General features: G+C 42.4%; 1 protein-coding gene across 12 annotated transcripts in view; it reads left to right on the forward strand.

The window, feature by feature from the left end:
- Nucleotides 1-18,065, forward strand: part of LOC138755765 (focal adhesion kinase 1) — a 457,595-nt gene that overhangs the window by 392,906 nt on the left and 46,624 nt on the right. For all 12 annotated transcript variants that reach the window (XM_069922333.1, XM_069922329.1, XM_069922332.1 and 9 more), the window contains one exon: nucleotides 12,813-12,924. In XM_069922333.1, the coding sequence (XP_069778434.1) occupies nucleotides 12,813-12,924 (112 nt within the window). The remainder of the gene's footprint in view (nucleotides 1-12,812; nucleotides 12,925-18,065) is intronic.

Raw genomic sequence — 18,065 nt, forward strand, 5'->3', positions numbered from 1 at the left:
CGCATTTTACTCCTAATTAGTGCATCCCTTATTTAGAAATCGTGGACATGCTGGTCATCGTGAATCAAAGTATTGAGTATAGGATTTGGGATGTTATGGTGAAATTTTATAAGACATAGGTGAGGCTAAATTTGGAGTATTTGCGTGCAGTTTGGTCACCTAACTATCAATAAGAGTGAAAGCGTGCAGAGAAAATTTACAAGACTGTTGCTGGGATTTGAGGAATTGAGTGACAGAGAAAGGTGAAACAGATTAGAACTTTATTCTCGGGAGCATCAAAGAATAAGGGAAGATTTGATAAAGGTATACAAAGTTATGATGAGTATAAATAGAATAAATGCAAGCAGGCTCTTTCCCCTGAGGTTCGGTAAGACAAGAACTAGAGGGCATGGGTTAAGGCTGAAAGGGAAACTTTAAAAGAGAACGTGAGGGGGGAACTTCTTCACACAATTTGTAAGCTGAAATGGTGAATGTGGGCTCAATTTTGACATTTAAGAAAAATTTGGATAGGTACATGGATGTGATGGGTATGGAGGGAGGGCTATGTTCCAGGAGTAGGTCAATAGGACTAGGCAAAATAATATATTAGCACAAACTAGATGGTCTAAGGGCCAGTTTCTGTGTTGCAGTGTTCTAAAGTTCCACAAAATTGTTAACATTTCAGGTCTGAAACCCTGCATTCTAACTGAGAAAGAGAGCCACAAGTTTGTCTTGGTAGCAAAGGTGGGAAAGAGCAATGGGTGAAAGAAGAATATACGTAGGATGAAGTAATGTGATGTCATGGAAAAGTTAAGTTCTGTCAATATAACATTTCAGGTCTGAAACCCTGCATTCTAACTGAGAAAGAGAGCCACAAGTTTGTCTTGGTAGCAAAGGTGGGAAAGAGCAATGGGTGAAAGAAGAATCTACGTTGGATGAAGTAATGTGATGTCATGGAAAAGTTAAGCTCTGTCAATATAACATTTCAGGTCTGAAACCCTGCATTCTAACTGAGAAAGAGAGCCACAAGTTTGTCTTGGTAGCAAAGGTGGGAAAGAGCAATGGGTGAAAGAAGAATCTACGTAGGATGAAGTAATGTGATGTCATGGAAAAGTTAAGCTCTGTCAATATAACATTTGGTAATATTGTGAAGTTGTTTGGTCTGGCACACTAGAACATGCCCAGCAAGTCAGACTGTGAAATGAAGGAAAAGGCAAAAAAAATGTTAACTAACTCCTGTTTGCATCAGGACTGACAAGTTTCCTTCTTTTGAATAAACTTGTCTATGCAACACTGCTTCTTAATGGCCACTTTATTTCACCCTATAAAACAAATTATAGTATATTGACCTCAAAAATCTTTATTGAAGGAAATGTGCAGGTCTTTCACTTTGGCATGTATTTAAAGATCATCTATATTTTATATGTGTATTTTAACATCTGAATTCTTCCTTTACATCTTGTTGAAAATCAGCTATCAAGTAAAAGTCGCCAATTAATCTAATTCATGTACACAAAATTGCATTAATTTTAGTTTTGGATTTTTCTTCCACTTCCAAAAAAAAATTGAACAGATATATTTTTTTATTTTTAATTGCAAATGACTTGAGACCATGAGCCATTGGAGCAGAAATAGGCTATTCGGCCCATCTAGTCTGCCCCACCATATAATCATGAGGTGATCGATTTTCCCACTCAGCCCTACTGCCCAGCCTTCTCCCCATCACCTTTGATGCCCTGGCTAATCAAGAACCTATTAATCTCTGCCTTAAATACACCCAATGACTTGGCCTCCACAACAGCCTGTGGTAACAAATTCTACAGGTTTATCACCCTCTGGCTAAAGAAATTCCTCCGCATCTCTATTCTTCTCTATCTTGAAGTTGTGCCCTTTTGTCCTAGACCCTCCCACCTTGGAAAACATCCTTTCTGCATGTACTCTGTCCATGCCTTTCAACATTTGAAATGGTTCAGTGTGATCCACCCCCTCATTCTCCTGAATTCCAATGAGGACAGGCCAAGAGCTGTCAAATGCTCCTCATTTGATACCACTTTCATTCCCGGAATCATCCTGTGAACCTCCTCTGAACCCTCTCTAACGTCAACAAATCCTTTCTTAAATGAGGAGCCCAAAACTGCTCACAGCACTCCAAATGCGATTTCACCAGTGTCTTATAAACAGGCAATCCATTGATGCAGTGGATCCAAATATTTTAAAATGTTATTTGTTTGTCACGTTGTAAAGGGATAGTTTGCAATTGAGGTATCTCAGGTTATGTTTTGTTAATTGCCTTGGAGACTTATTACTCAGAGGATTAAACAAAATCTACTCCCTTTTGACATGGCTCAACCTTTCCTCTCAATAATTAGTCACTGTCTGCATTTTATTTTGCCCTGCCTTGTCATGACAATTAATTAATCTATTTTCTTCAAGGCCACTTTTCAAGCAGCCTTCTGTGACAGCATTTCAATCCTGTGTGGCTTACAAGACAAAGGTCAAGCACCTTCTTCAATCTTGTGTTACCTTCAGGATAGTTAAGGTGTCTTCTGGGTTCAATTTGAAATTAGTTTTGAAATATTCAAAAATACTTTCTGACTTGAAGTGTCTTTACCACATGACATCATTCCTGTCTTATAAAGTTTAAATTCCAAAAGTTTTATGAGCCAATGCCTCCAAAATGTCTGCTGACCAGCCAGCAGTACAGCTTCCTGAGCTGCCACCTGAGTTTCTATTTGAACAACATAGGTTTACAAGCAAAGAGTTTTTTGTTTATTTAGATGTCCTCCTTAAGCAACTCCATTGTCCGAGATATTTCAATGAACAGACACTTCCAGTTTTATTAAGGCTGCTTAACAGACATTACGACTCAGAGAGAGAAGCCATTTTCAAAGTGTAATTGTGTGTGTCCCTGTCTCCAAACCCACAAAAATAACTCCACTAAAATATATATTTTATAACTAAAGATTTATAATAACACAATTCCGTCACAAACATCCCACATCTTGGAAGGCTGGGATAAACGGTAGTTTACTTGCATTTATTTTTTATGCTGCATCTCATGACTTTACACCTGTTAAACCAGAGTCATTGCATTTGGCTAAACATCTGGATTATAACTATCATGAGGATTGAGTTATGTTTGTGTTGCAGAATTGAGAGTGTGGTTTGAGTTTGTTGATATTCACAACAGAATACTTTTTTAACCAATGCACAGCTTCATATTTGAAACAAATTTTGTTAAAGTAACTTCTGTTTTGGATATTTCAATTTGATAAAATCATACCCTAATGTTGTGAATCATGTCTTTGAATAGTAAGTTATGCCATGGATAAAAATCATCCAAGTGGAGTCCCTCTGATACTGAATGAAGCTTGATGAAAATGCTGTTTTTAAAAAGTGCAACTTTGTATCATAATTCATGAAAATGGAGATCATTTCTTTCAAAATGTTCAGACTGGTGCACCATCAATGTCTCAAAAGACTGATAGACTTCTATTCATAATAGAATGAAAGCACATCCCTGCTGGTTGACTGTCCCGAACTGAGAAGGAGACTGAGGGGCTGTCACCTTTATTCAGGAGCTTGTTGGGGGGGCCACAGGTACAGTCGGCCAATGGGTGTGCCCAGGCAGATAAATAAATACATACAGTGGTTTACCACATTCACCCCTTGTTCTTTTAAAAAGAGTCCGACAGAGTGAAGTGTTGATGATACAATTACAAATTAAGTCTTTCGGGCGGTTTGGTTTTCCGCTGAGACCATTGTAGTATCGGCTGTGACTGCGGCACAGCAGTGGGGTCCTGGACAGTATGGGGCACCTGTATGTAATCAGCATTAAGCTAATGGGTGCACAGCGACAAGTCTGGTGCATCATTTGTTGGGGGTAAGGTAATGTGCCATGACCCTGGTGCATCGTGAGTGGCGAGGGGTGTGGGGTGATCAGTGGTGGTCTCTGAAGTCACTGAGGGTGCCAGGTCCCTAACAGAGACAGTGTCTTCATGCCCATCAGGGGTATTGGGGGTTGACGTGGAGGAGGAGGTGAACCCTTTCAACCAGTGGGTCAGATTTACAACTCCTCACATGTTTCTGGAGTAGGACCAGCCCTGTGGCATTGGAGGCCATACATAGAAGGGACCTGATGGAATGGAGCACCTCAGGAAGGACCTCTTGCCAGCAGGAGACTGGGAGACCCCCTAGACTGTAGGGCTAGGAGGACAACCTTCCAGACCATAGCATTCTCCATTTCCACCTGCCCGTTCCCCTGGGGGTTGAAGCTGGTAGTTCTGCTCATGGCGATACCTCCGGTCAGCATGTTCTGGCGCAGCTCATCGCTCATAAAGGAGGCCCTCCCCCCACCCCTCCCCAGTCTCAATGAATATAGCTGGTAAAGCCAAACATGGTGAAGAGACTGCGTAGGGCCTTGATGTCTGTGGCAGCTGTCATGTTGGTGCAGGGAATGGTGAACGAATAATGGGAGTACATATCAATGACATTGAGGAAGTACACAATGCAGTCCGAAGAAGGGAGGGGTCCTTTCAAGTTGGCACTTGGCCTTTCAAAGGGACAGGTGGCCTTTATCAACTGTACTCAGTCTGTCTGGTAGAAGTGTGATTTACACTCAGCGCAGACCTGGCAGTTTTTGGTCATCAACCTGATCTCTTCAATGGAGTAAGGCAGGTTGCGGGCTTTGGGCCCCTTAGAAAGGATATGATGTTGGAGAGGGTGCAGAGGCGATTTACTAGGATGATTCCCAGAAATGCACAGGCTAACGTGCGAGGAGCGTGGTGAATCGAGGACAAGGAGTCATAATCTGAAAATTAGAGGTTATCCATATAAAACAGAGATGAGGAAGAACTTTAGCCAGAGGGTCGTGGATCTGTGGAACTCCCTGCCGCATACAGCAGTGGAAGCCAGATCACTGGGAGTATTTAAACAAGAAATAGACAAGTATCTCATTAGTGAGGGCATCAAGGGATTTGGGGAAAAGGCTAGAAATTGGAACTAGTGTAGAATTACAGAACAGACTCGATGTAGTGGCCTGTTTCTGTTCCTTTGTCTTGTGATCTTGATGAAGTGAAAGAACCCGGTGACTCCGGAGTGGCAGAAATCTTTGTGAGGGGCTTGTAAGCGGCTGATTTATGCACTGGGCACAGGTTCGGCGGGATTGAGTTTCCTGGGCCAGTACAAGATATCATAACTGTAGGTGGAAAATATCTTGTCGTTCTTGATTTTACCTCGCTGCTGATTGTTGAACAAGAACGCGGCTACACGTTGGTTGGTTAGCAAGGTAGATCATTTCCCAGCCAGGTAGTGTCTCCAATGCCAAAATGCCTCGACGATGGCTTGGGCCTCCTTCTCGACAGAGGAATGTCGAATTTCGACACTCTTTTTTGACAGAGGAGTGCAGGGAAAGAAAACGACTGCTCTGCCCACCTGGTTAAGTATGGCAGCCAGAGAGAAGTCTGACGCATCCTTCTGCACCTGTAATGGGATGGATTCATCGTGGCTTTGACGATGTCTGCCTTGGTGTGACTGAAGGCTGCACGGGTCTCTGGTGTTAGGGGAAAAGAGGTGGATTTAACGAGAAGGTGGGCCTTGTCCTCATAGTTGGGGACCCACTGGGCATAATAAGGAAAGAAGCCCAGCACCTTTTCAGGCCCTTGAGACTGTGGGGGAGTGGGTGCATGTGGCCAAGATTGGGACCAATGACTTCATTCTCAACGACACAGCCAAGGATGGCAAGGCAGGTGATGCGAAATATACAATTACCCTTATTGCTGATGAAGTTAAGGGGTTTGGAGGAATTTTTGAAGATTGGTGTCATGGTCCTGCAGGTCATGACCGCAGATGGTGATGTTGTCAAGGTACAGAAATGTGGCCTGCAGCTGGTACTGATCTACCACGTGGTCCAATTCGCGTTAGAAGACTGAGACCCTTTTGGAGACGCTGAAGGGGACCCTCATGAAATGATAGAGATGGCCATCCATCTCGAAACCAATATCTTGGCAATCCTCCGGGCAGATAGGAAGCTGATATTGTGCGATTTGGTTCATCATGTTGGATATACATCCAGTTGTGCATACCTGTTAATGGTCTGACTGTAGTTGATGACCATTCTGCTTTTCTCCCCATTCCTCACTGCCACCATTTGTGCTTTCCAACGACTGGTGCTGGCCTCAATTATGCCTTTGTTGAGGAGCCGCTGAACTTCCACTCCAATGAAGGCCCTGTAATTGAGCGATGTCTAAGACATAGATAGTCCTAATCAGGTCTTCTGTGTACACAGCAGCTGCGACGGCCTTGCATTTACAGGCCCATCTGAAGGTTCGTAGGGCTCGGCGTTTGACTCCCTGGGCTGCTACTTTCGGGTCACTAGGAGGAGTCTGGCGTTGTCCTTTCTCAGGTACTGGCATTTCAATATGTCCATTGCCTCTGGATGCAACACAACGTCCATGATTATTGAGTACACCAGGGACCCGACTTGGGAGTGCAGTACCTGTAGTTTGTCGTTCTCCAACTGAAGAATGGTTGATGATGCCTGCAGGAATGCTTCAAGATAGCACAGCTAGAGTTCAAAGTTGGTAGATACCTCGGGCGATTGAGGGTTGATTTCCAGTTTCTCTGGCTTCAGGATCTACTCCTTTGTCAAAACTATTGCAAATAAAAGTAATCCATCACCAATGTCTCAAAAGACTGAAGTTGAGCAAAACTGATAGGCTTTTATTTGCAATAGAATGAAGGTACATCCCTGCTGGTCATCTGTCCCAAACTGAAAAGGGGGCTGAGGGAGAGTCACCTTTATTCAGGAGCCTGTGGGAGGGACCACAGGTACAGTTGGCCAATGGGTGTGCCCAGACAGATAAATATATACATACAATGGGTTACCTCACAGACGTTCTAGGTTAATTGGAGTATTTGGCTGTATGGTCTCATCCAGAAGGACCAGTTACCATGGTATAGGTCTAAATTTAAATATAAAAATCCTTTGTCAGCTCCACGGTTGTTTTTTTTTTCCTTTGTGATGACAGACAAGAAACTTGGCTGATTTCACAGTGGGAATATGTACCAAGATATTCCTGGAATGCTGCATCTCCCACAGATGAATTTTAGTATCAGAGGTTTCAATGTTGTCACCGTAACTTGTCGCTGAGTAATTGTGTTAAATATAAATTTAAATGTAGACATGCAACACGGTAATGGGCCCTTTCAACCCAAATATCCTAATAAACTTACAATCCCCGGTACATTTTCGGATGATGGGGGGAAACCAGAGCACCCAGAGGAAACCCATGCAGACATGAGGAGAACATACAAACTACTTACTACAGACAGCACAGGATTTGAAGCCAAGTTCCGGTCACTAATGCTGTAACAGCATTGTGCTAACCCTGTCGCCCTTCTTGTGTTCTTGTTACTTTTGTTGAATGTATTCTAGTGCTCCATGCCATTTAACATGAACAAGGGGATTTAAAGCTTTTCATTGCTTCACAATTCATTAACACCTTCCCTGATGTCATCCATGAAATTTGGTTCTTATTACAATTAATAAGTAGGACTTGAATAGATTTTGCCAAGTTTCCTACCAAGCTGCTGTATGATTATGACAATGAATTTCATTTTTGGCAGCAATGGATGAATTATAAATGGTTAAAATCTTAACATCTATTAAGTTTCATGGCTTTTAAAAGACATTTATTTTAATAATTTTGACATTTGGAGATTTTTGGTGTGGAATGTATTGATAAACGTGGCCAATGCAACTGTAGGCTTTTCCAGCGTTAGCGTAGCAGTTAATGCAGTGACTTGGGTTCGAATTCAGTGCTGTCTGTAAGGAGTTTGTATGTTCTCCCCATGTCTGTACGCAGCACAGTAACAAGCCATTTCGGCCCACAAGTCCATACCACCCAATTCACATCCCATTAACCTGTTGCCATGCGTATGTCTAAATTTAAAGATGGAACAAGTCATGCGTGATTTATGAGAGTGTGTGCTCCTTTTGCCGTTTACACATGATTTCCTTGTGCTCTCAATGAATCATCCCAAATACTTCTGAACTTTGAGTAGTCAGAGAACAGGGATTCCCACCTTTCAATAGCAATGAAAATGCACCTATGCAGTCTCCCTGTTGTTACTGATGGAACATCTTTGCAGGAATCCTGCACGTTCAAGCATTGATGTCTGTGACCAAAACTTGAATCCACTTCAGTAAGTAATTACAACACCAAGTCGGTCACAAATTCTTTTCGAAAGCAAAAATGGAGGAAGCCTGATTAAGGAATTATAGGACATTTACAGAGATGGGTGATTGGATATTGCTGCAGTAGTATTTGAAACTGGCCACTGGAATCACAGTGGACATGACGAAATAACCACACAAGGCATTTTTAGACTGAATCAGACAGATTTACTCTTCACCTGTGCAACCTTTTAAAAGCCAGAATCTCGTGCTCGACATGCACTGACATCATCATGCACTGATGTCACATGGCTGGTTCATTGCCTCCTGAGAATTGTAGTGCCACCATAGCATCACTACACGCCCACCCCACGACCCAAAACCAGCAGAAAGGTTTGTCTGTCTTTTAGGTTGTCGATCTCTGTGACAGACTGTTGGCTGCTGCAGTGGGGAAGACTTGTCCACATGAGCTGGTTTAAGCCTGTCAATAGTGAAACATTTGTGGCTTCCCTCCAATGTCCAAAATACAGGTTGACCTAGTTTGTATGAGTATCCAATAAGGTCCTTCATATGGCTTCTGCAAAAGTTGACCAAATGTTCCCCTTCGAACGAAAACATGTTTGCAGTTTTTTAGTCTTCAGGTACAAAAGAAGAGTGTTCTCCATGTGATAATGGTGGTATGGGGTCAATTTTCCTACAGTCTCACTTAGCCTGCTCAACAGTTCCTTAGGATCATCACCGGAGTTGGAGTGGTAGGGACGAACTCCCCTGGAACCATCAACGGTGCGCCATACTTGAGCTCCACAGATGAAGCTTGGAGGTTCTCATTTGGAGTTGTTCTAATGCCCATTAATATCCAGGGCAGCTCATCAGCCCAGTTTGGGCCCTCTAACCGAGCCATCAAGGCTGATTTGAGATGTCGATGAAATCTTTCCACTATTCCATTGGCCTGGGGATGATGTTGAATTATTGTACCGAGCAAGTGAGACAAGGCCATCCACAGTGAGGAAGTAAATTGTGATCCTCTATCTGAAGTAACATGTGTCAATAAACCAAAACGAGACACCCAAGAACTGAGCAACACCTGAGCACAAATGTCTGTAGTTGCATCTTCCATAGGCCTGGCCTCAGGCTACTGCATAAACCTGTCTATTACTGTAAAAAGATAACAGTATGCTCTTGAAACAGGAAGCAGACCAATTATGTCCAAGTAGACATGAGCAAAACTCCAAGTAACTGTCAGAAAGAACTGCAGTGGTGCTTTAGTATGCCACTGAACTTTTGCCTTTTGGCAGACAATGCAGGACCTCGCCAAGTATGTAACACCTTTTTTAAGACTGTGCCACACGAGCCTGTCTGAAACAATATGAACAATTGATCTAATCAATAGCACAGAAGAGTAGTTTTCCATTAACTCCAAGGTGGACATCTTTCAATTGCATGTTTGTTATTGCAGTCCAATAAGCATTCGTCTCATGGTCATGTTCTTGGGTCATGGCCAAAACTGTGTAGTCAGTATCTTGATCTAGAGATGAAATCTGGAGTGGAGCAGAACAGGAAAGTGCATCAGCTTCTACAGTGTCTTTTCCAGAAATATGTAGCATTTTTGTGGAGGATTCTGAAATGAATGATAATTGCCGTTGTTGTCGAGCGACCTTGGAAAACACAAATGTTAAGGGCTTGTGGGAGGTGTACATAGTAAAATCTCTGCCCTCCAAAAAGTAATGGAAGTGTTGAATAGACAAATAAATGGCCAAAATTTCCTTTTCAAAACCACTGTATTTCTTCTCTGCTTCACGAAGATGGCGGCTGAAGAAAGCTAACGGTTTCCATTGCCTGTTGACATATTGATGAAGTGCACCTCCTACGGCCATACTGGAAGCATCTGTAGAAAGGGTGGTGGCTACATTTAAAACTGGGAAGCTGAGCACAGTGACATGAGTCCGCAAATCTTTCGTCTTCAAGAAGGCGTTGTTTCCCTCTTCAGTCCAATGGATGGTTCTGGCATTTCTGGACAGTAAATTGAAAAGGAGGCTTCAAGATATGAACTGCTCCCAGAAGAAAATGACAGTTAAAATTTACCATTCCCAAGAATTCCTGCAGTCTTTTAACTGTAACAGGTCTTGAGTACTTGGTAATGGCCTCAACTTTGGAAGGCAGCAGAGTCTCGCCTTCCTGAGTAATCCTATTCCCCAAGAAATCAATAGTTTCTTGTCCAAAAATGCATTTATCTGGATTGATGGTCAGTCCAAACTTGTGAAGATGAATAAAAAGTGTGCGAAGATGTTCCAAATGTTCTTCCTTAGTCCCACTGGCCACTAAAATGTCATTGAGGTAAATGAAGACATTGGTCATACCACATCCTAAACTATCCATCACTAGTTGAAATGATTGAGCAGCATGCTTTGATCCGAATGGCATTCGTAAAAATTTGTACAACCCAAATGGGGTAATTATTGCTGTTTTTGGAATGTCTTCTGGCTCTACTGGTACTTTGCCACGCACCAAGTCTATTTTGGAGAAGATCTTCGCTCCATGCAAATTACCCAAGAAATCCTGAACATGAAGTATCAGATAACGATCTGGGATGATGGCGTCATTAATCCGCCTGTAATCTCCACAAGGTCACCAACCTCCATTGTGTTTCAGGACTATATGTAATGGAGATGCCCAGCGACTGTCAGACCTACAAATTATGCCTAGTTCCTCCATCTTGACAAACTCTTACTAAGCTAAGCGCAGCTTCTCTGGAGGCAAGCAGCACACTTTAACATGGATAGGAGGGCCCTTAATACAAATGCAATGATTAACACCATGCTTTGCAGTGGAGACACAAAATTGTAGAGTAGTAATCTCAGGGAAATCTTCCAACAGCTTGGAGAATTCACCTACTGGTTTACCTAATGTTTGAAGACGCAGAGCAGGGGTATAGGCATCTGTCAGAGGTATAGACTGAAAAGTAGTTCCATCTATTAGCCGACACCCTTTTAAGCTGTCAAGGAATGAATGAGCCCAAAGAAAATCTGCACCCAGCAAAGGTCAGGATACTGCTGCTTTAATAAGTGGCCAAGTGTAGAGATGATTCTCGAACTTGACATTCTTCTTCCTGGTGCCAAAGGTCGGAATATTGGAACTGTTAACTGCTTGTAGTTGCAGGTCTGGCGTAGTATGGCATGTGTCAAAACTGGTGGGTGGAAATACACTAACTTCTGAACCTGTGTCCACCAGAAATTTTTGCTGGGACAACTGGTCCCATACACACAATAGGCTTGCAGGTTTATTGCCTACCGCCGCAGCCTGACTGGCGGTTGGGCTGGGTATTTCCCGCAAATGAGCAGGATGGAAGACACTTGTGGGCATTTACTCCCCAATGCCTGTGGTAATAACATCAAGACGAGGTGTCCACAGGCTGCTTGCTTGTCTTGGGGCGTTGCCTGCTTGTAGGGAGTGATGTGCTAAGAAGGCTTGGTTGTGCAGACTTGTCTTTTCTTGCTGTGCTTTTAAGCCAGCCATAGAAGGTCTGCCTCCGCCACTACAGCCCTTGGGTCTTCGAATGAGCATATGAATAACAAGAGCCTAATAATCATCTGGCATTTGCTCTAAAAAGAGCTGCTCGAATAACATATTGGACTTTATGCCAGCTACCAGGAACAACATTTCATCCATTATTTCTGAGGCGGTGAGGTCTCCCAACACATTGAAATGAAGTAGTTTGGCTGCCCTTTCCCTGCAGGACGTACCACATACATGTAATAAAAGTGTTTTTAAAACATCATACTTGCTGGTACGTGGTGGATCCCGTAGGAAGTCGCTGACCCTCTTAGCAATGGCTTGGTTCAGGGCACTGACAAGATGGTAATAACAAGTGGTGTCCAATTCGACTTTGCGAAGGTGAAATTGTGCTTCAGCCTTTTGGAACCACAGTTCAGGCTCAGCTGTCCAGAAAGGTGATAGCTTCACAGCAATGGCTGCAGAGTCCCATGTTTGTCCAAAAATAAGTTTTTGGTCTCATCAGGGTCACCAATTGTGGCCACTGGAATCACAGGGGACACGAAGAAATAACCACACAAGGGATTTTTAGAGTGAATCAAACGGATTTACTCTTCTTGCGCAACCTTTTAAAAGCCATAACGCCACTACAAAACGTTGTTCACGATCTGCATTCTTGTTTGAGAGGCTCTCAGTCCAAAACTTCTGCTCAAGTTCTTGTGACGTCACATTCATTGGTTAGGTGTCCAATTTTTAACTGATTACAATTCTGTAAAAGACCAAAGGTGTTTTTCTGGAGCACTCAGTGATGAACCTGCTGATTCACAGCTGCAGGAGCTGGAGCTGTTGAGATCATATACAGTAGCCAGTCAACCTCGTGCAGATAGATATTGGAGAATCAGGGTGTGTTTTGGTGGGAACTTGGTGGGGAAATGGGGTTGATTGATTGGTCTGTAATCTAACATTGACTGAATGGGCAGACTGGCCTTTCCCATACAGAAAAAGACCACACAATTGTTTTGTTAATACTTCAAATCTCCCCACCCCATATTTGGAAAAATGCAAAAATGTATATTTTTGAATTATCTGAAATGTCATCAGTAATGACTCTTAGTGTTAAGCATTTAATTTACTAATTAATAGACAAAATACATTTTTCCACTTTCAGTACGATATTAGAAGAAGAAAAAATGCAACAAGAAGAGCGAATGAGAATGGAGCAGAGACGACAGATCACAGTTTCCTGGGATTCTGGAGGATCAGATGAAGCTCCTCCAAAGGTACAGACTTAGCTACCTGAATTATTTTAAAACATCTGATTGGTCTTGCATACCCATATTGTTCTATGTTTTGATTAATTGCAGGCTTGACATAATGCATCTTTTTAGGTCCAGTGGTTTCCTATTAATTGTTTTGTATATAAACATTAAATAATTAATGTGAATGTAAATTTACATGTGTGACTATTTTGCAGATATTTTTTACTAATGGAAAAGTATCATTTGTTGCAGTAGTTATTTACTCTTTTGATTGATAATGAAAATTTTGAATGGCTGAACTGTAAAATTTTGCATTGTATTTGTATTTGACAGTGCTCAAGTTTGTCTATTAAATTTATATATTATATTTAACATAATGAAATACTATGTTTTATCCAAAATCCTCATTTATCCAATTTTTTTTTAAATTTGGATAAGCAAGGATATCAGAAACAAATCCTCATTTACCTCAAATTTTTTTTGGAGCTAAACTGACCTCACAGGTTGAAAAAAAAATTCACCCAACATTGACTTTTCTCTCCAACTCTCCCTCTCAAACTGGATGCCACTGTCTCCCAGCCACAAGTGGTCAGAGCAATCCCTCGTCCCAGCATCAAGGAGTGGAACCTCAGGCTTCTAGGTGGGAGCAAGACCTCGGGCTCATTGGCTTCCACTCCCCTCCTATCCTCTTCCCTCCCTCCCTCCTCGGCACAGCAGACGCCAACTCCAAATTCTCCAATGGATAAAACCCAGACCAAATTAAATTTATTCCCATTCCACTCTATCAAACACTTCCTCTAAAGATAAAATACTTTCATAATTATGAGTAGAAGGAGAATATAAAATGTTCAGTAATCTGTCTGGTCCAAATTAATTATTACTGGTATGATATTATCTAAGGATATACTAAAACTTTTGATAACAATGTTCACATTAAGTAAAAAATTGGTCTGTCGGACACACATTCTTCTGGATCTTTGCCTTTTTTAAAATCACAGAAATAGCTGCCTCGCTAAAGGAAGGAGGAAGCTTCCCTTCTGAAGAGAGTCATTCAATACCAAGATTAGATGTGGGACAAGTTGTTTGGAAAATGTTTTGTAAAACTCGCTGGATATCCATCTGGGCCTGGAGCTTTACCTAGTTGTTACGAAGATATTGCGTTTTGCAATTCCTCTTGTGTTATTGGACCATTCAAGCATTCTTTGTATTCCTGAGATATTGTTGGTATATTTAAATGATCTAAAAAAATCATTCATCAAATCAAATCATATTCATTATTAAATACAGAACAGTTAAGTTTAGAGTATAAATTCCTCAAACCCTTGTTTATTTTAGAATGATCGATAGTTTTTGTACCATCAGGAAGATGTATCTTGTTAATTTTCTCATTAACCAACATGGCTTTCAATTGGATAGCCAGCAGTTTACTGGACTTTTCTCCATGAACGTAAAATTGGCTTTTGATTCTTCATATCTGTTGTTCGATCGGGTGCATGGAAAATAAATCAAATTTAGTTTTTAGTTCAGTTCTTCTAAATAGTTCCGGATCTCTATTTTTGGGCAAATGTAGGTCTACATTTGATCAGATGATCAAGTCCAATCTTTCTTCCCTAGCCTTTTTATTTTTATTAGCTGTACAGGCAATAATTTGGCCACGTAAAGAGGCTTTCATAGTATCCCAAACCATTAAATATCTGGAGTTGAGTTAACCTCAAGATTTTTGTGTTTTAAAATCATAAAAATGTGCATTAGCAATCTCTTTGAATAACATGCTTTTCTTGAGTGGAATAGATAAAATAATGTTCAATCTAATTGAGCGCATCTGCAAAATAATCGAAAACGTTTTTCCATCATGTATTCCTTCTTTTCTTGTGAAATTAGTGTTTTCTTCTGTGGAGTTTATTTTCTCGTTAGTTCAAAAACTAATAATGTATGAATGGTCCTCATCAGCTCTTTACCAATGGTATCAGGTGGAAATCAGCCTAAGTGCCAGTCTATCTGATATTCATTCCAGTATGGATGTATGGTGAGAGAAACAAGATGTACCCATTATCGAATGAGCTGTCATGTTTGAACTGAGGATTAGAGGAAACATTTTATGTTTCACTTCAAAGTTGTAACACAAATATCGATCTGAATCTCGTACTGAACAATGAAGCCACAGAAGACCATCTGATGAGAGAAATGAGAGTGCAGCCATTGTGAACATTCTCTGAAAACTATTAACCTAATCAATAACACGCAAGTTAAACTGATCATATTGCAGAGAAAAAAAGTTTGACCATTATGTTTTGGCCAGATCCCCCAAAGATTCAATATCCAAATATAAGTAAGTAAATTAAAACTATGTCTTTTAATAGCCATGGTTGTACAACACAGAGAAAGGTCCACCAAGTCAAGCACCCACCTGCACTGATCCTACACTAATACTTTATTCTCTCCACATTCCCAACAACTACCTCCAAATTCTAACACTCATCAACACACTAGAAATAAATTACAATGATCAATTAACCTTGCAACCTGCTTGCTTTTGTGATGTGGAGGCAAATGGTAGGAACCCAAGTGCTCGCAAAGAGCACATCCAAATTACATACACAGATCACTGGAGGTCAGGATTTAACCGAGATGTCCACAACTGGAAGAAATTAGCTCTCTCAGCTAAATAATTTATTTTTGCATTGTTTATCTGAAGGCATGTAAAACTCCATCCTAAATACTAATAAAAACTGATGATATGAATCTGCTGACTTTATTTAGTTTTGCATTTAATTTTGATTATCTTTCAGTGCTGCCCTTGCAGATTACTCTCCTCCAGTATAATTAATTTAAAATTCTCCTGTTTATGCCCCTTCTTTCTCCAAAAAGGCCTTTGTTTCTACCTTTCCGATGTGCATCTGTCCGTTTGTGCAGTATTTTCAACAGCTCCAAAGACCTGGAGCGCCCTTGCACCGCCCCCCCCCCCCCCCCACCCCCACCCCCAGAACCGAGAGCAATTCATGAGCCAGGAAGGCAGGCGTGAGTGACGGGTGACGGCCGAAGTGGGAAATGCCCGTGCGGCTGGTGCCGCACCTCAGGCGGCGTGGCGCTGCGACGGCGGTATCTCTGAAAATCCACACCTAATCCCTTGGACCTCTCCTTGCTCCATAAAAGTACACTTTTTTGACCACTTTTCAATTATTCTTGTGAATCACTTGTTCCATACTTTATCATTCACATTTGTCATCAGTCGCCTTGTTGTGTCATACATCAAAGGTACTATACAAATGTTGGATTTTTGTATTAAAAAGCCAGAAATATTGTGGTTAAGTATATTTTAACAATGAAATTCACTACTATTAATAACACATTTGATAAGAGAGAATTCTGTACAGAACCAGGAACATAAACGTGATACAACAGGTTAAAATATGGAATTCAAGAAAAAATTGACATTTGCTAGGTTATAGCTCTCAGTGATACTCCTAAGGCTGTAGCTCAAACCTGCAGGAGAAGAAAGACACACACTCCAGTCGAGTGTATTCGACACAGTTTATTCAGTGGCAGCTCTGGCTTTTATAGTCAGCTCGGCCGCGTCACCAACGGGGCGTGGCTTGAGTGGGCCAGTTGCCAGTTGGTTACTTCGGATGCCCGTGCTCCGATTAGGCCCCCTGCAATCCATCGGCAGAGATTGGCCAGTTTAACCGCTCTGCCAGCGGCCTGTGGAATGCCAGTCACTGCGTTCAACAGCCATTTCCTGCATTGGCTTGAGGCACGGCTGCTACACGATTCCACACACCCCCCAGCCCCCCCCCCCCCCTCCCCCCCAGAACTGGCAATCGGGGCACTGCGCCATGTGGTCAGGTGAGTGATGGGCTGGTTAAAGTTCAATGCCTGTTTCAACCGGTCGAGAGTGAAAGTCTTTTCCCTGCCACCAATGTCCAAAACATAGGTGGAATCATTGTGTTTGAGGACACGATATGGCCCCTCGTAAGGCTGCTGTAGAGGTGGCCAGTGAGCCCTGTGCCAAACAAACATGTATTTACAGTCACTAAATGCAGGTTTGGCCTTGGGGTCTAGGTTTAGTGGGGGCCAGGGTGCCTAGACACTCGTGTAATCGGGACAATGTGGTCGCCAGGGGCTCCCCTAAGTCCTCAGGGGCTGTCATGAATTCACCCGTTGCGCCATAGACTAACTCGGCAGAAGATGTCTCGAGGATGTGGTGTACCGGATACCTAACAATGAGCTCATCATGGATACATGAGGCAGCACCGATGTAGCACAAGAAGAGTTGAGGGGCTTTGCCTGTATAAACTTGTAGCATGGATTGCTCCATGTAGCCAACAAAAAGGCAGGCACAGCTGGGGCCTGTGCAGGTCCCCGTGGCAACTCCTTTAACCTGGAGAAAGTGTGATGAGTCAAAGGAGAAATTATTGAGGGTGAGAACAAGTTTTGCTAGCCGGAGGAGGGTGATGGTGGTGGAGGGGGACTGGTTGGTTCTATTGTCCAGAAAGAAACAAAGGGGTTTGAGGGCTTCAGTATGGGGAATAGAGGTGTATAGGGATTGGATATCCATGGTAAATATGAAGCAATCGAGTTCAGAGAACTGGAAGTTGTTGAAGTGATGGAGGGAGTATGAAGTGTCCTGGATGTAGGTGGGGAGGGACTGAACCGGGGTGACAAAACAGAGTCGAGGTAAGTGGAGACCAATTCGGTGGAGCAGGAACGTGTAGACACGATAGGTCTGCCAGGACCCTTGGGTTAGTGGATCTTGGGTAGGAGGTAGAAATAGGCAGTACGGGGTTGGGAAACAATAAGATTGGAGGCCGTGCCAGGGAGATGACCCGAAGTGATGAGTTCAGAGGTGGTGCGTGATACAGTGGTTTGATGAGTTTTGATAGGCTCCTGTTGAAGGGGTAAGTGAGAGTTATTGTCTGGGTTTGGCCAGAGAGAGGTCAGTGGTCCAGACTACAACAGCGCCACTCTTGTCTGCAGGTTTGATGGTATGGTTTGGTGCGGAGAAAGTGGAGGGCCAGCCGATCCGAGGGAGTTAGATTGGAATGAGTGAGGGGAGTATTGAAGTCGATATGGTTGATATTACGGCAGTGAAAGAGTGAAATTTTCAAGCTGAATGCATCAAAATCTGCAGCCCTGCCCATATCACTGAAATAACCAATTTTCTT

Source organism: Narcine bancroftii, chromosome 2, assembly GCF_036971445.1.
Source record: "Narcine bancroftii isolate sNarBan1 chromosome 2, sNarBan1.hap1, whole genome shotgun sequence".
In the NCBI taxonomy this organism is placed as follows: Eukaryota; Metazoa; Chordata; class Chondrichthyes; order Torpediniformes; family Narcinidae; genus Narcine; species Narcine bancroftii.